Below are 25,216 nucleotides of genomic sequence, written 5' to 3' on the forward strand. Positions count from 1 at the left end.
ATTAGGAGGGGTTCCGTGCGGTAACGCACGGCACAGTCCAATCTTTCATTGTTAACACAATTGATGTAGAGGGGTCTGGCGAGACTGGTCACAGGGACGTTGAACCTGTTGATAAGAGAGGCCAAAAAAAAATTTCCTGCAGATCCGGAATCCAAGAAGGCCATAGTAGAGAAGGAGAAGGTAGAGGCAGATATCCGCACAGGCACAGTAAGGCGTGGAGAAGCAGAGTTGACATCAAGAACTGTGTCACCTTTGTGCGGAGTCAGCGTACGTCTTTCCAGGCGGGGAGGACGGATAGGACAATCCTTCAGGAAGTGTTCGGTACCGGCATAGTACAGGCAAAGATTCTCCATGCGGCGTTGTGTCCTCTCTTGAGGTGTCAAGCGAGACCGGTCAACCTTCATAGCCTCCACGGCGGGAGGCACAGGAACGGATTGCAGAGGACCAGAGGAGAGAGGAGCCGGGGGGAAAAAATGCCTCGTGCGAACAAAGTCCATATCCAGGCGGAGCTCCAGACGCCATCCGGAAGAACGCATGTCAATGCGAGTGGCAAGATGAATGAGTTCATGTAGGTGAGCAGGAGTTTCTCGTGCGGCCAGAACATCTTTAATGTTGCTGGATAGGCCTTTTTTAAAGGTCGCGCAGAGGGCCTCACTATTCCAGGACAACTCGGAAGCAAGAGCACGGAACTGAATGGCGTACTCGCCAACGGAAGAAACACCCTGGGCCAGGTTCAGCAGGGCAGTCTCGGCAGAAGAAGCTCGGGCAGGCTCCTCGAAGACACCACGGACCTCAGCGAAGAAGGACTGGACTGTGGCTGTGGCAGGATCATTGCGGTCCCAGAGCGGTGTGGCCCAAGACAAGGCCTTTCCAGAAAGGAGACCACGGCAGAGTCTAGAGTCCCCATCAAATTTGTCCGGCAGGGACAAGCAGGGGTTAGGAGCGGCCGGACACTGCGGAGGAGTTGCAGGAGCCGGCGGAGGAGATGGTTGTTGCAGTTGCAGCTGCTGTGTCAGTGACAGCAGCTGCTGTAACTGTGACTTCAGTTGCTGTGTCACGGTGGTCAAGTATGCCAGCTGGTGATTTCGTTGGGTGATCATCGTGGAAATGTCGGCAAGACTTGACAGCGGCACCTCAGCGGAATCCATGGCCGGATCTACTGTCACGATGCCGGCTGGCAGGAGGTGGATCCTCTGTGCCAGAGAGGGATTGGCGTGGACCGTGCTAGTGGATCGGTTCTAAGTCACTACTGGTATTCACCAGAGCCCGCCGCAAAGCGGGATGGTCTTGCTGCGGCGGTAGTGACCAAGTCGTATCCACTAGCAACGGCTCAACCTCTCTGACTGCTGAAGATAGGCGCGGTACAAGGGAGTAGACAGAAGCAAGGTCGGACGTAGCAGAAGGTCGGGGCAGGCAGCAAGGATCGTAGTCAGGGGCAACGGCAGGAGGTCTGGAACACAGGCTAGGAACAAACAAGGGAACGCTTTCACTAGGCACAAGGGCAACAAGATCCGGCGAGGGAGTGCAGGGGAAGTGAGGTATATACATGGAGTGCACAGGTGAATACACTAATTAGAACCACTGCGCCAATCAGCGGCGCAGTGGCCCTTTAAATCGCAGAGACCCGGCGCGCGCGCGCCCTAGGGAGCGGGGCCGCGCGCGCCGGGACAGGACCGACGGAGAGCGAGTCAGGTACGGGAGCCGGGGTGCGCATCGCGAGCGGGCGCCACCCGCATCGCGAATCGCATCCCGGCTGGAGGCGGTACCGCAGCGCACCCGGTCAGTGGATCTGACCGGGGCGCTGTAGTAGCGAGGATGAGGCGAGCGCTCCGGGGAGGAACGGGGACCCGGAGCGCTCGGCGTAACAATACATTTTTGTGCCTTTCCTTTACACCTCATAAATCTAGCCTTAATGGCTCAATTTCTCTTTGCCAGATTTTTTTTTGTACATTCTTAAATAAGAGACTGTTCTTATTGTACTTATTGCATAAACCAGAAAAGGAGATTTTTGATGTATGAAGGTGGTCGACTGCAATGAAATTCCCAAAATAAATAGCACCTGAAAGCAAACTGTCTCTGACTGATCCACTTTATATTAAGTGTAGACGTCTTAGTAAAGATAGTTAGCACTAACTGTACCTTCTCAGCATCCTGAATAAATAGTGCAAGCAGTGCAGTACTAGGAGTCATGGAATCAGTGCTTCGTCTAGTTTACACCTTGTAAATCCAGCCAAATGCAAGTTGGGCTGTTTTTGAAGGGTGTGCTTTTCATAATGCACCACTAGGTGGCACTCTATCCATTGCACTTTATGAAGGTAGTTTTGAGCTATTTTTCCAAATACATTGGGCACTTGATTTTGTAGTGTTAGCTGTCAATCTGATTTTTTTTCTAGTAATCTGTAGGTAGTTACCCAGTGGCAGCCTATACTCTGCTGGCAGCTGTAGTGCAGAATTCACTTTAGTAGGTTATCCATTAGGGCTCCTTCACACTATGGTCGGGCTTCGTTAGGTGGAGCTCCATCGGCAGTTCCATCAGGTTTGGCAGAAAAAACAAATAGTGAAAGTACTATTTTTTTCGCCACTAAACTCTTGCAAAATTACCATATTACCAACGGACACCATGCAAATGAATGGGGTTCGCCGAGACCCAGTAGGAGCAAACCGGACCCTGAACGGCTCGGATGCAAACGGCATGTGGCCTTAGTAGGGTAACAAAGTAATAGTACTGAACATTTTTGTCTTTCCAAACCTTTGTTAACTGTCTTTGTATTCAGCAACCTAATGCAGCACTAGCCTATTCTTAATACTATGGCTTGTATTGTACTACATCATATGAGGTTGGAAAAGGTCCAGGAAGGCTAAAATGTCCGGTTCTAGGACAGAAAAATCTTTAAAGGACATCTGCAACCTTAAAATCTTATCCCCTATCCACAGGATAGGATATAAATGTTTGATCGCGGAGGGGTCCCGACCGCTGGGCCCCCTCGCGATCTCCCGGACGGGCCCAGACATTGCCGCTCTGTGACAGCTCACTTCAGTGAGGATCGACGGTACGCCCCCTCCACGCCCCCTCCCATACAGCTCTATGGGAGAGGCATGAACGCTGCATCCCCCCCTCTCCCATAGAACTACATGGAGGAGGCGTGTTGGCCGTGGCGTCATGCTGAGGCCGGAACGCCTCCTGCACGGGAGAGCCGGGCCCCGTAGAGGTGATCGTGGGGGGTCCCAGCGGTCAAACCCCCTACAATCAGATAATTATCCCCTATCCTGTGGATAGGGGAGAAGTTGTTATGGCTGCAGATTTCCTTTAATGGACTTTTGGATAACCCACTGATGTGAAGTTTGCACCATCTTAACAATAACATTTTACAGTGTGATATGTAATAAAATCATTGAATATACATTTATGTTGAGACAAAGTTAAATTAGGTGCCAATGTCATATACATTTGGTTCCATGGTTTGTGCATGGAGTTGAGGCCTAGGTATGACCTCCAGCCTAGTGGTAAGGGCAGCTTTTCATGTGGAAATCACACCAATTACTGTGTGGAAAAAATCCACATCTCCCTTGTTTCACATCTACCTCTGACTTCAGTAGGTCAAGTATCGTCATGGCAGATGTAAGTAGTTGATACTGATCAGACAGGTTCCAGGGAAATCTGTAAACTACATAACATGCAACATGCTAGTAACATGCCAGTGAAGTACAGTGTCATAGCAGTCACCCTTGTCACACATCACCCTCAAAGCATGGTGCACTAAAATGTTCAGGTGTACATGCATAGACATAGTATACACTACTTAGTTATTCATATTCACTTCCTTTAAAAAGTTTTTTTCTTCACATTTTATGTTGAGGCCTTGTGCTAAAATAAAAAAATTAAAAAAACTTTCCCCCCATCAAACTGCAGTCAATACCCCATTATGAGAATTTGAAAACAGAATCTTAGTAGTTTTTGCTAATTTATTAAAAGTGAGGGACATAAGTGTTCCCTTTTCTGTGACACTTAAAGGGGAAATCCGGTGGAAAACAAATTTTTTCAAATCAACTGGTGCCAGAAAGTTAAACAGATTTGTAAATTACTTCTATTTAAAAATCTTAACCCTTCCAGTACTTATCAGCTGCTGTGTACTACAGAGAAAAGTTGCATAGTTTTTACCAGTCTAACCAAAGTGCTCTCTGCTGACACCTCTGTCCGTGTCAGGAATTGTCCAGAGCATGAGCAAATCTCCATAGCAAACCTCTCCTGCTCTGGACAGTTCCTGACAGGGACAGAGGTGTCAGCAGAGAGCACTGTAGTCAGACTGGAAAGAACTACACAACTTCCTCGTGAGCATACAGCAGTTGATAAGTACTGGATGGATTAAGATTTTTTATATAGAAGTAATTTACAAATCTGTATAACTTTCTGACACCAGTTGATTTGAAAACATGTAGCTTTAGGGGCCTTTGGCTGTCTATTGATGGTCCTCATCCAATGTGACAACGCTTCTAGAGCTTCAGAAAGGATTTACGGTGTAGAATAGCCGAACATCATTAAATCCATGTAACCTTGTGGCATGATACCCAAGAAGACTGGAGGCTGTAAGTGAGTGAAGAATGATGGGATTTTTTAAAAGTCCTCAGACCCCCCCCCCCCTTTTTTTAAGTAAAAAGGTCTGAAGACTTTCCAAATGCATTGCACATGTATAACATACCACTGTGTTTTGTACAGTATAGGGCTAGTGATCCAAATGCAAGGATATTATTAACCCCTTAAGGACACATGACGTTCTCATACGTCTCCATTTCCGAGTCCTTAAGGACACATGACGTATGAGAACGTCATGTGTTTTACCGGCCCCCCGCAACCATCTGGAGCGGAGCCGGTGCCCGATGCCTGCTGAAATCGTTCAGCAGGCATCGGGGCATATCGCCCAGGGAGGTCATGATGACCCCCTATGTCGGCGATGGCCGCAGATCGCTGGACAATTCAGTCAATCGGGTCTCCAGTGACCCGGAATTATTGGCTGATCGGGGCCGTCAGAGACGGTCCCAAACAGCCATAGCCAGCAGGGGTGAGGTGGCACTGGTGCCACCTCACGATCGCCCTGATTCGTCGGCCGGATTACCGGCCGACCAATTAGGGCGCCTGCTGCGGGTGTCACTCCCGCAACTCGCTCCGCCCCTCTTCCGGAGGACGTGAGCGGGTGCGGGCAGAAGACCCCGGGTGCTGGGGACCCCGATCCCCGGCGTCCCTGTTGGGATCGGAGCCCCAGGAGCAGCGGCGGCGAGGGACTGACCTTCGCGGCGTGGATCGTTGGAGGTGAGTGACAGCCTCCTGCTGTTGCTTAGCAACAGCTCCCAGCATGCGAAAAAGGGCATGCTGGGAGCTGTAGTTATGCAACAGCAGGAGGCAGACCACCACAACTCCCAGCATTCCCTTATGGACATGCTGGGACTTGTAGTTTTGCAACAGCTGGAGGCACATTCTTTCTATGGAAAAGTGTACCTTCAGCTGTTGTATAACTACAACTCCCAGCTTGCACAATCAGCTAAAGTGCATGCTGGGAGTTGTAGTGGTGCATCTGGTGGTTGCATAATTACAACTCCCAGCATGCCCGTTGGCTGTCGGTGACTGCTGAGAGTTGTAGTTTTGCAACAGCTGAAGGCACACTGAGTTAAGTAGCAAACCAGTGTGTCTCCAGCTGTTGCATAACTACAATCCCCAGCATCCCCAGCCAAAGTAGTATGCCTCCAGCTGTTGCATAACTACAAGACCCAGCATGCCCTTCCGCTGTCCGTACATGCTGGGGGTTGTAGCTTTTGCAACAGCTGAAGGCACACTGGTTGCAAAACACTGAGTTTGTTACCAAACTCTGTGTTTCACAACCAGTGTGCCTCCAGCTGTTGCAAAACTACAACTCCCAGCATGCACTGATAGACCGTACATGCTGGGAGTTGTAGTTTTAAAACAGCTGGATGTTCCCCCCCCCCAATGTGAATGTACAGGGTACACTCACATGGGCGGAGGATTACAGTAAGTATCCGGCTGCAAGTTTGAGGTGCCACAAAATTTCTGCCGCAGCTCAAACTGCCAGCGAGAAACTACTGTGAACCCCCGCCCGTGCGACTGTACCCTAAAAACACTACACTACACTAACACACAATAAAATAAAAAGTAAAAAACACCACATATACACATACCCCTACACAGCCCCACTCCCCAATAAAAATGAAAAACGTCTGGTACGCCACTGTTTCCAAAACGGAGCCTCCAGCGGTTGCAAAACTACAACTCCCAGCATGCACTGATAGACCGTACATGCTGGGAGTTGTAGTTTTGCAACAGCTGGATGTCCCCCCCCCCCCAATGTGAACGTACAGGGTACACTCACATGGGCGGAGGATTACAGTAAGTATCCGGCTGCAAGTTTGAGCTGCGTCAAATTTTCTGCCGCAGCTCAAACTGCCAGCGAGAAACTACTGTGAACCCCCGCCCGTGTGACTGTACCCTAAAAACACTACACTACACTAACACAAAATAAAATAAAAAGTAAAAAACACTACATATACACATACCCCTATACAACCCCCCTCCCCTCCCCAATAAAAATGAAAAACGTCTGGTACGCCACTGTTTCCAAAACGGAGCCTCCAGCTGTTGCAAAACAACTACTCCCAGTATTGCCAGATAGCCGTTGACTGTCTAGGCATGCTGGGAGTTTTACAGCAGCTGGAGGCACCCTGTTTGGGAATCACTGGCGTAGAATACCCCTATGTCCACCCCTATGCAATCCCTAATTTAGGCCTCAAATGCGCATGGCGCTCTCACTTTGGAGCCCTATCGTATTTCAAGGCAACAGTTTAGGGACACATATGGGGTATCGCCGTACTCGGGAGAAATTGCCTAACAAATTTTGGGTGGTATTTTCTGCTATTACCCTTTTTAAAAATGTAAATGTTAAATTTTTGGGAAATCAAGCATTTTAGGTAAAAAATATATATATTTTTTTACATATGCAAAAGTCGTGAAACACCTGTAGGGTATTAAGGTTCAAATTACCCCTTTTTACGTTACCCGAGGGGTCTAGTTTCCAAAATGGTATGCCATGTGTTTTTTTTTTTTGCTGTCCTGGCACCATAGGGGCTTCCTAAATGCGGCATGCCCCCAGAGCAAAATTTGCTTTCAAAAAGCCAAATGTGACTCCTTCTCTTCTGAGACCTGTAGTGCGCCAGCAGAGCACTTTTCACCCCCATATGGGGTGTTTTCTGAATCGGGAGAAATTGGGCTTCAAATTTTGGGGGGTATTTTCTGCTATTACCCTTTTTAAAATTGTAAAAATTTTGGGAAACCAAGCATTTTAGGTAAAAAAAAAAATTTTTTCTTACATATGCAAAAGTCGTGAAACACCTGTAGGGTATTAAGGTTCACGTTACCCCTTGTTACGTTCCCCAAGGGGTCTAGTTTCCAAAATGGTATGCCATATGTTTTTTTTATTGCTGTTCTTGCACCATAGGGGCTTCCTAAATGCGGCATACCCCCAGAGCAAAATTTGCTTTCAACAAGCCAAATGTGACTCCTTCTCTTTCGAGACCTGTAGTGCGCCAGCAGAGCACTTTTCACCCCCATATGAGGTGTTTTCTGAATCGGTAGAAATTGGGCTTCAAAGTTTGGGGGGTATTTTCTGCTATTACCCTTTTTAAAAATGTAAAATTTTTGGGAAACCAAGCATTTTAGGTAAAAAATATATATATTTTTTTTTACATATGCAAAAGTCGTGAATCACCTGTGGGGTATTAAGGTTCACTTTACCCCTTGTTACGTTCCCTGAGGGGTCTAGTTTCCAAAATGGTATGCCATGTGTTTTTTTTTTTTTGCTGTCCTGGCACCATAGGGGCTTCCTAAATGCGGCATGCCCCCCAAAAACCATTTGTTGCTCCTTCCCTTCTGAGCCCTCTACTGCGCCCATTGAACAAATTTCATAGACATATGAGGTATGTCCTTACTCGAGAGAAATTGGGTTTCAAATACAAGTAAAAATTTTCTCCTTTTTACCCCTTGCAAAAATTCAAAAATTGGGTCTACAAAACATGTGAGTGTAAAAAATGAAGATTTTGAATTTTCTCCTTCACTTTGCTGCTATTCCTGTGAAACACCTAAAGGGTTAATACACTTACTGAATGTCATTTTGAATACTTTGGGGGGTGTAGTTTTTATAATGGGGTCTTTTATGGGGTATTTCTAATATGAAGACCCTTCAAATCCACTTCAAAACTGAACTGGTTCCTGAAAAATAGTGAGTTTGAAAATTTTGTGAAAAATTTCAAAATTGCTGCTGAACTTTGAAGCCCTCTGGTGTCTTCCAAAAGTAAAAACTGATAAATTTTATGATGCAAACATAAAGTAGACATATTTTATATGTGAACCCAAAAAAAATATATTTTGAATATCCGTTTTCCTTACAAGCAGAGAGCTTCAAAGTTAGAAAAATGCAAAATTTTCTTTTTTTTCATCAAATTTTGGGATTTTTCACCAAGAAAGGACGCAAGTTACCATAAAATTTTACCACTAAGTTAAAGTAGAATATGTCACGAAAAAACAATCTCGGAATCAGAATGATAACTAAAAGCATTCCAGAGTTATTAATGTTTAAAGTGACAGTGGTCAGAATTGCAAAAAAAGTCTCACAGTAAACAATTGCTCAGCTTTTAGTGCAGAAGGTAAAGTTATACAGGTTTGTAAATCACTTCCATTACCAATGCTGCTTAGAAACCAGCTTTATCTGCATTCTTCTGTCTGACAGGAAATTCAGCTGTTCCTGGTTTTCATGACTTTCGACCCCCTATTCAGGCTGTTATCAGCAGCATCCAGGGGCCGTGACGTGACAATTACCCAGAAAACCCCTGTGCTGCAGAGAGCTCCCTGAGCTCGGGCTTAGCCCCTCCCATCTGATGAATATTCACACTGTCCTCCCTCTGTTCTGCAGTGATTGGCTGAGCAGCACTGCCTATATGTCGGCTGATTCAGATCATAGTTCTCTCCCCTCTCCTTGCTAATGTTTTTACACTGATAACGGAGGAGAGGGGGGAGGGGAGGGAGCTGCCAGCCTAGGGCTGTCACACTGAGAATGGAGGGGAGGGAGAGTAGAATTGTCACACTGAGCACTGGGGAGAGAGGAGTGCAGGGCAGAGAAGGGGGAGGTGATTGTGCCACTGTAAAGCTGTTTCATTGAGAGGAGGAGGGGGAGGGAGTGATTTTACAGTGTAAAACTGCAGCTTCCACTCCAGGGTCCCTCTCTCTGAGCACTGACATTACATTTTGTTTCCTCGTGGCCACCCTGCTGTATAGGGCTATGATTGGAGCTCAGTGTTATGTGGGAGTGACTAACATAAGTTAGGGGTGGTAACAAGCTCTCTGCTCAGGCAGCTGAGAGCAGGAAATGTGAGCAGTGCATGCAGGGAAATGTAGTCTTTGAGATCACAGGCATAGCCACCATAACCAGGAAGTAACTGCAATTTATGAGCTGAATAGCTGGTGAATGGGGGGCGGAAAAAAAATCACAAACATGTCAGAGAGGTGGTAGGTGAATATACTATGGAATGGCTAGGTATTTTTTTTTTCTTTGCTGCATGGGATATCTTCTTTAAGAGGAAAAAGGGCTCGGTCCTTAAGGGGTTAAAGTACCTACCATCCATGCACCCTGCCAAGGTACTTGGTTAACTGGATTATAAAACTGAACCTAGAGTGATTAAGAAAGGAAATTTAGATGCTGTTTAGTGCACTCACCAATGGAGATGAACTCATATAAATGATTAAAAAAAACTGTGTACAGCACTGTAGAAAATGTTAAAGGGGTACTCCAGTGGAAAAAATAAATATTAATCCTTCCAATACTTATCAGCTGCTGTATGTCCCACAGGAAGTTCTTTTCTTTTTGAATTTCTTTTATGTCTGACCACAGTGCTCTCTGCTGACACCTCTGTCCATTTTAGGAACTGTCCAGAGCAGGATAGGCTTGCAATGGGGATTTTCTCCTGCTCTGGACAGTTCCTAAAATGGACAGAGGTGTCAGCAGAGAGCACTGTGGTCAGGCAGAAAGGAAATTAAAAAAGAAAATAACTTCCTTTGGAACATACAGCAGCTAATAAGTACTGGAAGGTTTAAGATTTTTATATAGAAGTAATTTACAAATCTGTTTAACTTTCTGGCACCAGTTGATATAAAAAAAATTATTTTTCACTGGAGTACCCCTTTAAAGGGGTATTCCAGGCAAAAACTTTTTTATATATATCAACTGGCTCCAGAAAGTTAAACAGATTTGTAAATTACTTCTATTAAAAAATCTTAATCTTTTCAGTACTTATGAGCTTCTGAAGTTAAGGTTGTTCTTTTCTGTCTAAGTCCCCTGTGATGACACCTGTCTCGGGAAACGCCCAGTTTAGAAGCAAATCCCCATAGCAAACCTCTTCTAAACTGGGCGTTTCCCGAGATAGGTGTCATCAGAGAGCACTTAGACAGAAAAGAACAACCTTAACCTCGGAAGCTCATAAGTACTGAAAGGATTAAGATTTTTTTAATAGAAGTAGCAAATCTGTTTAACTTTCTGGAGCCAGTTGATATATCTAAAAAAGTTTTTGCCTGGAATACCCCTTTAAGGTATATTAACTGTCAAATTAATTTGTGGCCTTTATCCAAGAAGCACATTTCCTGAGGGATCAGGTCCCCAAATTGACTAATAAGCGGTTTCTGGAAGTCGATCATAGTTGCTCTGCACACTTTAAAATGGAAAGGGTTTCCATTTTGATTGCCTTTTCTGCCTCTTGGGAATATGTAAGCCAATGGGATAATACATTTTTGTAAAGGGGAGAATAGCAGGCTCTTTTTACTTTTGGGGCAGTCTACCTTTCAAATCAAGGTCAACCCTCTTTCCAACCACATAGCCACATATTTGTTTGATGACTGTATTTACTGGCCTATCCACACTTTCCTCAGAAGGAAAAAGGAGGAGGAAAAAACAACGGGGTGCTCCCTAGTGTAATTTTGCAAGGATGGAAGGAAAATGGTGCAAATACCCACCACCAAACACCCAAGGTGAGGTACTGACCTTGAGTGGATGTATAGAGAGGTCGGTGGGGACTCTGTTTTGTGGTTACAGTCTGCTGCTCTCACCCCTAATTTCCGTGTTCCCAAGGGAGACGGACAACAAAATGATGTGGAGGGTACAAAAAGATTGGGTTTTTTGGAGAGCGCTACTGTATCTTGACGGGAGTCGGAATGAAACAGAGATCGAGCCAGCACTTACGCAGAACTAACTTTTATTGGTAAAAGAAGTCAATAAGTAAAACAGGACAACGCGTTTCGGCGCACACTCGCACCTTCCTCAGGTCCACAAATATAACTACAGAAAAACATACATATTGATAAAAGTCAATAAAATCAATGGTAATGCTAGTAGTCTAAAATCAACTTCAAAATGGAACCCCGGAACATAGAATTTAACACATTTGCATAGGTGTGTAGATGCAAGCATAAAGAGCACACAGGTAAAAAAATTAGGTTTGAACAGGCTACAGACCGTCAACATGTGCATGAGAATTGTAAAACTTGTGTATAGGTGTGTACATCAAGAACATATAAGGACAGTTACTCCTCAATGAGCAGCGGAAAAAGGTGTGTGGGAATGTTATGCATACGTGTCTTGTCAGTCAAATGGGTCAGTGACACAGGTCCATAGGTGTGTTGATGCGCACATGTAGAACACACACTGGGAAAAGCTAGTTTATAAGCAGCCGAAATAGGTGTCTGGGAATGATGACATGGTTTGGCCGCACAGGTGCGTGTGGACCGTAAAAAAGTGCAGGATGGGGACAGGCAAGTATTGGTCCTGCTTGTCTCTCCAGGGTGCAAAGTGCGGAATGCACCCTGGGGTAAATATGCTCATATGTATAGAGCATATCTGGGGAATGAGTGACTCTCCAGGGCCGGAATTCAAATGTTTTGGCCGGCTGCAGGGTTCGGCTGTGTGACTGTTAGGCTGAGTTTCCACTTGGTTTTTTTTCTGTCAGTTTCTGGAAAACTGCCACTGCAGTTTTTGAGCCAAAGCCAGAAGTGGATCCATAAGGAATAGGACATATAAAGGAAGGACTTATACTTCTCCTCCATTATGGATCCAAAGGGGTTATGGATGGGATGTGGTGTAAGGGAGGGAAATAAAGGGGGGGGGGGGCTAGGGGACTGGTGTAGGGAGACATATATAGAAAGACTAATGGTTATAACTCTATGCATTCATTGAGTCCATCCGGCATTAAGCATTTCAATTTGTAGATCCAATAGGCTTCCCGTTTATTGAGGTTTGCTTGTCTGTTATTCAGATCTGCAGAAATGTGCTTGATGGGTGTGATCTTCAAGCACAAAAAGTCTTTGCTATGCTCATCTGAGAGGTGTCTTGACACGCTGTGTTTTAGATAACCTGTTTGACAGTTATGTCTGTGGCCGTTGAGACGTTTTCATAAGGTCTGGGTAGTCCTACCGATATAGTAGGCACCACAGTTACAGTCAATTAAATAAATGATGTACGATGATCCACAATCCATACGTGTTTCGGTTTAAAAAATGGTCGCAATGTTTTTTGATCTGAAAAACTGTCTTCCGTGTTGGATGGTTGGCAGCAAAGGCATCCTGTGTTGCCACATCTATATGATCCAGGGGTTGGAGTGTGTGGTCTTTTCGTTTTGCCTTTTCTCAGACGGCTCGGAGCGAGTATGTTTTTCCGGAGTCCCATTTTGAAGTTGATTTTAGACTACTAGCACTACCATTGATTTTATTGACTTTTATCCATATGTATGTTTTTTCTGTAGTTATATTTGTGGACCTGCGGAAGGCGCGAGTGTTCGCCGTAACGCGTTGTCCTGTTTTACTTATTGACTTCTTTTACCAATAAAAGTTAGTCCTGCGTAAGTGCTGGCTCGATCTGTTTCATTCCGACTCCCGTCTAGATACAGTAGCGCTCTCCAAAAAAACCCGATCTTTTTGTACCCTCCACATCACTTTCCTCAGAAGTGATTGCTGCCCTAGAGAAGCCTATTTGTCCGATTGAACTAGCCTTTACAGTCAAAGACTCCCGCACTGGAGAGGCCCATGCTTTTTATAAGTCTCTATCTCTCTCTCTCGTGACTACTTCCAACCAAAAAATAATCTCTATGAGGGGCATTTATGAAAGTTTGCTTAGGTATGCTATTTTTAGTTAGTTTCCTTTTCACTTCCATTCTGCTTACGTGCAACAAATTTACTATATTGTTGCACGGCGTTAATACATTTTTCGCAGGTAAGCAAAAGCGGGAGTTTTTTTCTCACCTAAGTGAAAACAATAGTCAGTTTCTGTTATTTAAGCCAAGGTTCGGCTGGAGTATGTTTAGTAGGTTTTTAAAGCCTTAGCAACTTTTTTGCGAATGTCGCGGTTGATAAATTTCTGACTATGGCAAGTCAAAATTGTAAAAGCGCTTATGTACGCCGATTTGAATAAAAAATGCTTTTCTCGCTCTCGTGGCAGATTGTCGCACGTAAAAAGACAGTGGCGCAATTGCAAATTTTTTGCGACAACTTTATGCATAAAAACGCGGGTAAATCGGTTGATAAATGTCTGTCTATGAGCCCATATTACTGTAATTCCAAAAGATGGTAAGGACATATCCCTCTTTTCTAGTTAACATCGTATACCCTATAGGGGTGTGAGCCACCGGACTCACACCCCTCTTATAATACCTAATTCACTGTGACCAAGTCAGATTCATGCCTACCAAAGAAGCAAGTGACAGTAGGATGTGAGCCAGTAACATTATTTATCACATCTTCACTACTGCCATCCCTGCCATGCTTCTGTCAAATACAGTGGGGATCAAAAGTTTGGGCACCCCAGGTAAAACTTTGTATTAATGTGCATAAAGAAGCCAAGGAAAGATGGAAAAATCTCCAAAAGGCATCAAATGACAGATTAGACATTCTTATCATATGTCAACAAAAGTTAGATTTTATTCCCATCATTTACACTTTCAAAATAACAGAAAACAAAAAAATGGCATCTGCAAAAGTTTGGGCACCCTGCAGAGTTAATATCTTGTACTGCCCTCTTTGGCAAGTATCACAGCTTGTAAATGCTTTTTGTAGCTAGCCACGCATCTTTCAATTCTTGTTTGAGGTATCTTTGCCCATTCTTCCTTACAAAAGTCTTCCAGTTCTTTGAGATTTCTGGGCTGTCTGTCACGCACTGCTCTTTTAAGGTCTATCCATAGATTTTCAATTATGTTGAGGTCAGGAGATTGTAAAGGACATGGCAAAACCTTCAGTTTACGCCTCTTGATGTAATTCCCCGTGGATTTCGAAGTGTGTTTAGGATCATCATCCATTTGTAGAAGCCATCCTCTCTTTAACTTCAGCTTTTTCACAGATGGCATCAAGTTAGCATCCAAAATTTGCTGAAATATTATTGAATCCATTTTCCCTTCTACTCGTGAGATGTTCCCTGTACCACTGGCTGCAAAACAACCCCAAAGTATGATTGATCCACCCCCATGCTTAACAGTTGGACAGAGGTTCTTTTCATTAAATTCTGTTCCCCTTCTCCTCCAAACGTACCTTTGCTGATTCCGGACAAAAAGTTCAATTTTAACCTCATCGGTCCACAGAACTTGTTTCCAAAATGCATCAGGCTTATCTATATGTTCATTTGCAAAGTTCAAACGCTGATTTTTGTAGTGAGGACGTAGAACAGGTTTTCTTTTGATGACTCTTCCATGAAGACCATATTTGTACAAGTATCTCTTTATAGTGGAATAGTGTACCACAATTCCAGTGTCTGCCAGATCTTTCTGGAGGGATTGTGCAGTCAAACGTGGGTTTTGAATAGTTTTTCTCACAATCCTGCGAGCTGTTCTGTCTGATATTTTTCTTGGTCTTCCAGATCTTGCTTTAACTTCCACTGTTCCTGATGACTGCCATTTCTTAATTACATTCCGAACCGAGGATATTGACATCTGAAAATGTTCTGCTATCTTCTTATAGCCTTCTCCAGCTTTGTGTGTCAACTATTTTCAGCGTCAACTTTTTTCAGTTTCAGATTTCTAGACAACTGCTTAGAAGAACCCATGGTGCAGATTGTTGGGGCAAGGTCAGATGAGTCTGGGCATTTAAAACCTTTTAAATTGACATCACCTGGTTTTGCCAGATGATGCTTGAGAACAATCCATGACACTGGCAGGTCTCAGCTTTGCAAAGGGGGCAGTGCATGCTATAAATTCTGCAGGGTGCCCAAACTTTTGCAGACGCCATTTTTTTGTTTTCTGTTATTTTGAAAGTGTAAATGATGGAAATAAAATCTAACTTTTGTTGACATATTATAAGAATGTCTAATCTGTAATTTGATGCCTTTTGGAGATTTTTCCATCTTTCCTTGGCTTCTTTATGCACATTAATACAAATTTTTACCTGGGGTGCCCAAACTTTTGATCCCCACTGTAATGTGGAGAAAACAGTCAACCACGTCACTTATTTTTTTCTCTCATGTACCCTTCACCACATCGCACCCAATATGACACAGTGGATTGTTGCCCTATATTCCAGTCCCTCCCCAACCCATTCACCTCTGGGATGCCCCACAATCAGACACCTTTTGCCCTGTGCATAGGGGATAAGTTGTCATTTACCTGACAACCCCTAAAATGAGAAGAAAAAAAAAATTATAATATATATACACATATATATGAAGTATGCAAAGTGACTCATCACACCACCTTCTCAGGTAGCGTGCCCTAAGATCAGCTCTGGCTCCAGTTACAAAGTCTCAGAAGCTGATTGGGATTTATGCCAAGCCAGAATTCTCCCCAGAAGGGAAGAAGACCCATCTGCAGACAGCTGTTTCGGGGTGTTTGGCCCTCGTCAGTACAGAACAGGGCGTTCTGGCTTAGCTGAGGATGAGAGACCTGTGACTAGTTTAAGGGGTCAAGTATTTTCCTCAGGGAGAGGAACACTGCTTCCGGTGTGTGTGTATATATATATATATATATATATATATATATATATATATATACACCTATGGATTTTTTACACTGGAAAAGGGATAGATTTTTAAAATAGTATAAATAGTCTATGTCCTATAGAATAATTAAATGCATATAGAATTTAATGTATGTGACATTTTAAATAGAGTTTAATAACACAATAAAAATACAGCTGAGATTTGCTGTCATGCCCAGCTGTAAACCTGATAATGCAGAAAGTACCAGATTCTGTGTCCTCATAGAAAGCAGCTCATGGAATACAGGAGTCAGTTTTTACTCTGCTAAGCTTCAGTTATAGAAAAATGTGAGCTGAGTTGTTTCAGAAGTGATTTGCCATCAGGAGCTGTAACTCTACCCTAAACACACTAATTCCAGTAGTCATTCTGACGTATGCGCAAAGGGGCCAAGTCTAAGTTTCCATGTTCTCCGTCACTTTGGTTCAAACTGAGATACAGGCTCCTTTTTTCAGTATTTGCAAAGAAAATATGACTTGCACCTTTTGTTACACGACCAGGAAGTCGGAGAGCTGAGCTGGGAAGCTATTAAGTTTAAACTTTCCTAAGAATCTTGTTTTTATTCTTTTACATCCTACATTTTTCATCTGTGGAAAGAAATCATTGATAATTGGCCACTGATTTCCTGAAAGACCTGCTTAGAAGGGTTTGTTGTGAATGCAAACAAAGTGACATCACTGTTGAAATCACGTTTAACCCATTCTCGGCATGTGGCTATTTACAGACTTATTCTTAGATGGCCTTAGCCAGTCACTTAATTTGACTTGCTTAGTAATTCCTTCCTTATAATATTTAGCATTTCATGGAAAATGTTACATCTTTGCGGGGACTATATAGTAAAACGGAACTGCTAGAAGTACAAGATGGAGACCAGGAAAAATTATCTATGATATTGTAATTTCAGACAATTGGTCTAATTAAGCAGCTTGAATACTGTAAAAAGCAAATGCTTTTATTAACGTAGTAGGAAGTTACACTAGTTTTAATAGCCTGCCCACCTGCTTGATGGCTAAATCCTTTTAGCTTTGGCTATGGCCACAGTGGACTTCTCTCCAGTACATTGATCAAGGAGCAGAATTTGGACACCTATAACCAGCTCCTGTCATATGATTTAGAGTAATCTGCTTTGTTCCTGTATGTGCTGCCAAATTTCCTCATAGAAACTGAGAAAAGTACTAAGAAATGCTTCTTTCTCCACTTATCAGGCTTCTTCCTCCTCTCCCCGTTCCTAAATCCATCAGCCTTTCTGAAAAAACTACTACATTCCACCTGGTGCAAATTAACCCACTGAGGGATGCCCATATTGGTCTTTGAAGAAAGGAGGAGGAAAGAGTGGCTGGAGAGAGACATAAGCAACTGTATCTCACCCCAGTGCTGAACTTATGTCTGAGTTTATGTTTACACGTCAGAATGACCGCACGGAGAATCTCCATACAGACATTCCGGACACTGAGGGGCCCCAGAATAATCTGCCGGCACTAGGACCGCATGGGACGGCTATGCATTCCTTGCAGTCTCAACACAAAGAAAGAACAGAAATCGGAATTTCCGTGCTGGAAACATCTGGCATGGAATTTCCGCCGTCTGTCCAGAGCAGCAGAATCCCATTGAATTCAACGGGACTCTGCTGCAGCAGAATCCGGCATGGAAATTCTTTCATGTGAACATAGCCTTAGACTGCTCAGGATTGTTCTTTAATGTTCTCCTTGCTGCTACTGCTACTTCTGATGATGTACTGTAAAGACATAGGAGAGCAGAATCCCCTCTTTTGTGTGTCTCCATCTGCTTGTTCAGGGACAACAGAGATTTAGAGCTGGAACCAGCAGAGAGGAAATCTTGTGAAGAATGCCATATATATGTTATATAATATTAAAAAAAATAATGATTTTTCTTATGTACATGCACATCATAGGTTGTCTGAACAATGTACCTAAAAAATCAGTTATTCTATTTGCTAGTATGAAAAAATGGAAAACATATAATGTTAACACATAAAAATGCACACTAATCCTGGGATAGTGAATTTACTAATGATTTGATATAGCAATTGCATTGTATGACTGTTAGCTTACAGTATATTTTACAGCATTTTTGTGGTGAAAAGTATTTCTAGAGTAAAAGGCAGCATTGGGGACAATTAAATTTCAATTTAAAGATCCTTTCTTTGCTTACAGCCTTTTGTAATTCATATTCATTGTAGAAGAGCCAATATCGGAGCATGTTTTCCTTTTTACATGAGTCGCAGCTGTTGTGAGGGATCTTGAGATCAACTGATTTGAGAAAGTTATCTCCTGTTTGACATAGTAATATGTCACATGGGTTCCAGTTTTACATCTGCTCAATATTTGGATGCTTAGACTGATAGGGTGTGGTATTGTGCCACAGGAACCTGCTCTGAAATTATGAAAAATGGTATTTAATATACCAAATCTGCTAGTTGTAAACAAGCCATTTAACTGTAGTAACCATTACTATATGTGATTTCATTTATCAGGGGGAAACTTCTGTGCTGGTTTTGATTTGAAAGCCTTAGCAAAGAATGCAACCTCTCTGAAGATAGAAACGAATGTCACTAAGGGACCTGGACCCATGGTATGTAAAACAGTTTAAAGTGCTATGTCACATTAACCTGACAAACATATGACACATGTAAATATTCTACAATTTTACTCAGGGACCTTCAAGGATGCAGTTTTCAAAGCCAATCATTGCCGCTGTTAGTGGTTATTGTGTGGCTGGAGGTCTTGAATTGTCTCTTATAGCAGACTTGAGAGTTGTGGAGCAAAGTGCAACATTTGGAGTATTCTGCAGACGTTTTGGTAAGTTTAAGGTTGGTTTCACAGACGTTTTCTTCATGGGTAATAGCGCCTACTGGGCATTTAATTTTTTACATTTTCCTAGAATTCCACACTTGTTCCTGCAGAAAAAGTCTGTAAGAACCTTCTGTTGGGCAGTTTCTTCAGCACAGTGCTGCAGAGAAGCACCAAGTGATTGGTCTCCCATATGTAGCTTTCAAGCAGACTGCAGTTGGCATCATGGATGAAGTAATAGTTTTATGGTAGGAAGCATATGAAATATTTTTCACATGGATTTCTAAAATAGAGATTAAAAATCCGGGGCACTTATGTCACTCACTTATTTTTGGTGGACACAACAAATGAGCCCCACTTTAACAGCATGTTGTGGCACTAATTAGAGGCACAGTCTTGCATTCTGTCATGTAAAAATAGCCCTAGGTAGCTGTTTTGGGTAAGACTGTGGCTGTCACTTCTGCGGGACATCATATAATGCGGGCACTGTTGTTAGTATTTTAATTAATAGGTCCTCGAGCCTGGCACTTCTATGGGGGATTGTGGCTGGGGCAATTGTGGAGGACTGGGACTGTCAGGCTGGAATTCCTGGGGTTTTTTTGCGCCAATTTTCCTTTTCAGCAAAAAAATGCGTCCAGATGTTAACGCAAGTCAATAGTAAACTGCAAAATGCCAGATCCACGTGGCGTTTTTCAGTTTGGCGTTTTTTTTTTTTTTTTTTAATCCTCTTGGCGTTTTTCAGCAATTTTGGGCTCAGAGGCTGGTTTTTCAAAACGCCCGACAAAACCTAGTATGGCGTTTTTTCAGGCGTTTTTTTTAATTCTTTTTTGGACACAAAAAAGTGATGGAGATACCTTTTATGTAAAAATTTTCGTAGGGTACCATTAAAAAAATAATAATAAAAAAGATACAGTAGGGATGGAAAAAATTGTATTAAACGAAATTTATCTTTTTTATTACGAAATTTTTATTAATTTTTAAGCAGGGATCAATTTATATGGGTGGGTAAAGCACTAAAAATGTAGCCGACAATAATAAAAATGTAGTGTGTGCGTGTTTTTCACTTTTTTTTTTCAACATTTTTTCCATGATGGGAGTAGTAGTACCTGTACTAATAGACAGATCACCTGTTGCGATCCTTCTGTATAATTTATAGATGCGGCCGGCCGCTCTTCTATGCACTGCCGTATATATACCTATTCATATTTCCCGCAGAGAGCTGTGATTGGCCAGATGGTTCCAGCCAATCACAGTTCTCTGTGGGAAATAGGAATATGTCTATATTTATGTCAGTGCAGGGGACCATAGAAGAGCGGCCGCCGCATCTATACATTATACAGGAGGATCACAGCGGGATACTCGCTGTGATCTGTTCTTAACTACAAGTACTACTACTCCCAACATGGAGCACACTCTGCTCCATGCTGGGAGCTGTAGTACCTGCATTAATAGACAGATCGCATCAGGTGTCAGAAATTAAACTCGCTGCGATCTGTCTATTAATGCAGGTACTACAGCTCCCAGCATGGAGCAGAGTGTGCTCCATGTTGGGAGTAGTAGTACTTGTAGTTAAGAACAGGTCATCCTGTCTATTGCAGAGATGGAGCGGCTTTCTTCTGCACTCACATCTCTGCACTATACTCCGGCCGGCCACTCACTCATTCATATTTCCCTCAGAGCTGTGATTGGCTGCAACCATCCGGCCAATCACCACTCTGGGCTGAAAATATGAATGAGTGATGTTCTATTCACATCACTGGCCGGAGTACAGAGCAGAGATGTGAGCGCTGTATAGAGAGCAGATATGCGAGCGCTGTATAGAGCCGCATCTCTGCTATATTATGGACGATCGCATCGGGTGTCAGACTGACACCCGGGGTGATATGTCTATTAGTAGAGTTACTACTACTCCCATAATGGAACAGTGTGTTCCATGTTGGGAGTAGTAGTACTACATAAAAAATGTTTTAAAAAAAAAGAGAAAAAAAAAGTTATACACACACACACTTTATAAAATAATTTATTAAAATGCTGTTATAAAAATAAAACATTTTGTTAAATACATTTTTTTACATCCCTACTGCATCCTTTTTTTTCCAACTAATTTTGTACAAAAAACGCCAAAGGGGCCAAAAAAGGCAAATTCCACACAAAGGTAAAAATACAAGAAAAAACGCCAAAACGCAGGGAAAAACAGTGGCAGTTTTTCTGGCGTTTTTTCTGGCGTTTTTAAGCCAAAAAAAATGCAGGGCAAAAACCTCAGTGGAATTATAGCCTCAGTGTTAAGAAGGCTCTGTGGCTTGTACTATTAGCGGGACACTGCAGCAACCAAAATCATTTATAATTTTTTATATTTCTACCCCTTTTCCATTTTCAAAGGTTGTTTCAACAAAATGCTGCCAAAACTGAGCATATCCTGTCTTTTTTAAAGTTAAATGGGTGCTGTCAGATATAGAAAACTTTTTATATGTTGTACATCTTGGCAAACAATAGTTTTTCTAATATACTTCTTTAAAAAATGTTCACATTTTATTAAAGAAAATTGCCTTTTAAAAAAAATCCCACTGATCCAAAAATCCTGGGACACTGATGAGTCCCACAGCAGCATGCTGTCCAAGGGTCATAAACATGAGATGGCTGACAAGGCTGCAGGAGGAATACAGCTTGCAGCAACACTGCTATAGCACAGAGTTTTACCAATCATGTGCCTCCAGCTGTTGCAAAGCAACAACTCCAAGCATGACTGGACAGTCAAAGGATGTCTGGGCATGCTGGGAGTTGTAGTTTTGGAAAATCTGTAGGCACACAGCTGAAGGCAGCACTGCCGCAAAAAAGAGTTATCCAAACACTGTACCTCCAACTATTTCAAAGCTACAAGTCCCAGCATTCCAGGACTGGCAAAGGATGATACACATGAATGACATAGCAAAAGATAGAAAATGTATGCATAAAAAAAGACTGTACTAATTTAGAAAGATGTAAGTTATACACTCACCATATTGTCTTTAGTGGTAAAGTACAGGCAATCTCCAATAATCATTGTGTGTGTGTGTGTGTGTGTGTACAGCATAAAACCAGAGAGGAAAGGAATAGAGCAGAGCTGCCAGGCTCACTCCCGAGAGCAATGAGTCAGCAGAGTGAGGGAGGGGGAGGAGTCATCATAGTACAGGCAAAAGAAGGACATGACCCCTCCCTCTGGAAAGATTAGAAAGACAGTGGGAAGCTGTAATATGCTATTTTTTGTAAAATATGGCTGATAGAGATTATATGTACTTGATCAGGATTAGGTACTGAGTAACATATAACAGTTTTTTTTTTTTTGTGTGGGATCTGACAGGTACGCTTTAATGCATCACCTAGATTTTTTTATATTGATTGATGCCAGTGGGAAGATAACACTAGAAAAGACATGTTTCAGTATCTGTCTCTATGGAGGAAAAACAATCAGCATATTCCATTTAAAGGAAGCCTGTCAGCTCTAGATCATGCTCAGAGCTCGGTCTTCTCCCTCCCTGCCTTGATTGACTGACATGCAGGCCTCCTCTTCCATCAATCACTCCTGCATGTCAGTCAAACAAGGCAGGGAGGGGTGCTGGAGGAAGGAGGCTCAATACAGCCTCTTTGAGCTGTCATCTAAAGCAGACAGATTCCCTTTAAAGAGCATATGTCTTCTCTCTATGAATTGATTTTTTTTTTTTACATAAGATTGTGTAAATGTTGATTTTCATCCAGAGAGATTGTGTGCTCTGCTTTACGTGCCCACACAGATTTTGACAGCTTTTCCTGCAAGAGTGTATATACCATGAGAGCTGTCACTCACTCTGCGTAGGTAGGGAAAACAGGACTTGCAAGTCATTTTCATAAAAGGAGGCAAAAAGTCTGCAGATTGTTTAACAAGAGTATTCTTAGGGAGATCTACTAGGATGGAGCACAGTTCTGTTCAGATATAGTCATACTTCTCTAAAATGGCAATATGAGACACTCCCTACTCTATGTAATGCCTGTGATGAGACCTCAGCATAGTCTAAGTAACAAGAGTGGGAAAGAAACTGTGCGGGAATAGAGGAAATTTTACTGGACAAGAAAGACTGCATGTTGTCCTTGCATGTTGATTGGCTATTACTTGAAGGTTCTTATGATAAAGTAATAAATATTACTTGACAATTATATTGATGTTAAGTAGACATACTTATGTATATGAGTATATATAATTTTTCATAGACTGGTGCATCATAAGTAAGTTTATGAGTTTAGCTTACATATTTCAGTCAGATACTGTTCTTTTCTTGTTTGGTCACAGTCTATGCTTATACATTGTATTTAATGCTGAACATCTGCCACATTTGAGGATGCAATTCCTTCTTTCTCACCAAAATTCCTAGCCTTGGTTTCTTGTTCTGTATGATGGATCGGACTTTAAGGATAGGTTCACACTGCGGAATCTTCCGGCAGAAAATTTGCGCCCGGAGATTCCGAGTGAGGCCAGCGTTGGTTTCCGTTCACAAATTCACACTTCACAATTTGTGAAGCGGAATTTGTGAGTGGAAAATCCACTTAAAAATTTTCGCCTGAAGAATGAGCAACGCAGTTCTTCAGGCAAAAATTTTTAAGCGGATTTTCCATTCACAATTTCCGCTTCACAAATTGTGAAGTGTGAATTTGTGAACGTAAACCAGTTCACTACACTATACATTTTAGTAAGCGGAATTTCTGCCTGCAATTTCAAAGCAGAATTGCAGGCAGAAATTCCGTAGTGTGAACCTAGCCTAAAACTAAGGCTTGTAAAAAGGGAGGTGACAGCGATGGCACAGCTCCACCTCTCCAGAAGCCATCTCTGATTTTTCTTCATGAACAGACCAGGCACAACTGCCCTATACATTTACCACCGCTCCCTGGTTCACTGCATGGTAACTGTTTGTTGACAACTCTGATGGACTAAAATTAGAGTCTGCATCACCACATGCAAACAGAGAGGACTGCTTACATGACTTCTGCTGCTCTATGTTTACAGTCATGTGGTCTGTTTTCAAGCCACACAAGCAAAATGCTGCATTTTTACGTCTTCCCTATTTTGACAACTGTGGTTGACACATCCACCTTCACATTTTCCAGCATCAGTGACACATTCTGCCTTCCTGCTGCCCCTTACTTAGAGAAGCATGTGGTTACCAGGCACAACCAAGTCTCAAACTTGTCTTTGTTCGTTTACAGACTTATAAATGTCATAAATTAACCTTTACCATTAATAAGCTGCTAATATCTTTCCTATAAAGAGTAATTTACTATGATCTTGTAACCACACTGACATCACTGAAACTACCCACTGAATAATCCCTAAAGTAGTCTCCGAAGAAATCATTACAGAGGGGTCTCATCTTAGATTTAGTTCTGACAGCTACTCGAGTGCTACCAGCTACTTTCTGCTAGGAAAAACTTTTAACTCTTCTCAGCCTTGATGCAACAAATCACCATCCAATCCAATCCCTACTGTTACTAAGGTCCTCTGCCTCCTATCTCACACAGTCCTGTCAGTGACCACCATACTCCTTTGGGGTAATCATAAATAAAAGGGGTTGTCTAGGCAAAAGTAACATTTTCTCCAAAGCTGAGGGTTATATAAAAGAAGTAAACATACTATACTTACCCCATAGCTGTCACACTGATTCTCTTGGTCCTCTGCTGGTCTGGTTTGTCATCTCACCCTTACAGAACTTGTCTAATCAGCAAGTTAGTAACTAAGGTGGAACTCCACTGCAGTGGAGCAGTTGTCCATAGCAACCAATCAGAGTACTTTTTTATTTAACCCCTTAAGGACCCGGGGTTTTTCCGTTTTTGCATTTTCGTTTTTTCCTCTTTACCTTAAAAAAATCATAATTCTTTAAAATTTTCACCTACAAATCCATATGATGGCTTATTTTTTGCGCCACCAATTCTATTTTGTAATGATGTCAGTCATTTTACCCAAAATCTACGGCGAAACGAAAAAAAAAATCATTGAGAGACAAAATTGAAAAGAAAAACGCCATTTTGGAAATTTTGGGGGCTTCCGTTTCTACACAGTACATTTTTCGGTAAAAATTACACCTTATCATTATTCTGTAGGTCCATACGATTAAAATGATACCCTACTTATGTAGGTTTGATTTTGTCGTACTTCTGGAAAAAATCTAAACTACATGCAGGAAAATGTATACGTTTAAAATTGTCATCTTCTGACCCCTATAACTTTTTAATTTTTCCGCATATGGGGCGGTATGAGGGCTAATTTTTTTTGCGCCGTGATCTGAAGTTTTTAGCGGTACCATTTTTGCATTGATAGGACTTTTTATTCATTTTTTCATGATATAAAAAGTGACC

At 42.4% G+C, this 25,216-nt stretch overlaps 1 protein-coding gene across 1 annotated transcript in view; it reads left to right on the forward strand.

The window, feature by feature from the left end:
- Positions 1-25,216, forward strand: part of LOC130273794 (enoyl-CoA hydratase EchA19-like) — a 113,811-nt gene that overhangs the window by 56,218 nt on the left and 32,377 nt on the right. Inside the window, exons 3-4 of the mRNA XM_056521123.1 lie at positions 18,544-18,641; positions 18,724-18,868. Of these exons, the coding sequence (XP_056377098.1) occupies positions 18,544-18,641; positions 18,724-18,868 (243 nt within the window). The remainder of the gene's footprint in view (positions 1-18,543; positions 18,642-18,723; positions 18,869-25,216) is intronic.

This window comes from Hyla sarda, chromosome 5 (assembly GCF_029499605.1).
Source record: "Hyla sarda isolate aHylSar1 chromosome 5, aHylSar1.hap1, whole genome shotgun sequence".
Classification (NCBI taxonomy): domain Eukaryota; kingdom Metazoa; phylum Chordata; class Amphibia; order Anura; family Hylidae; genus Hyla; species Hyla sarda.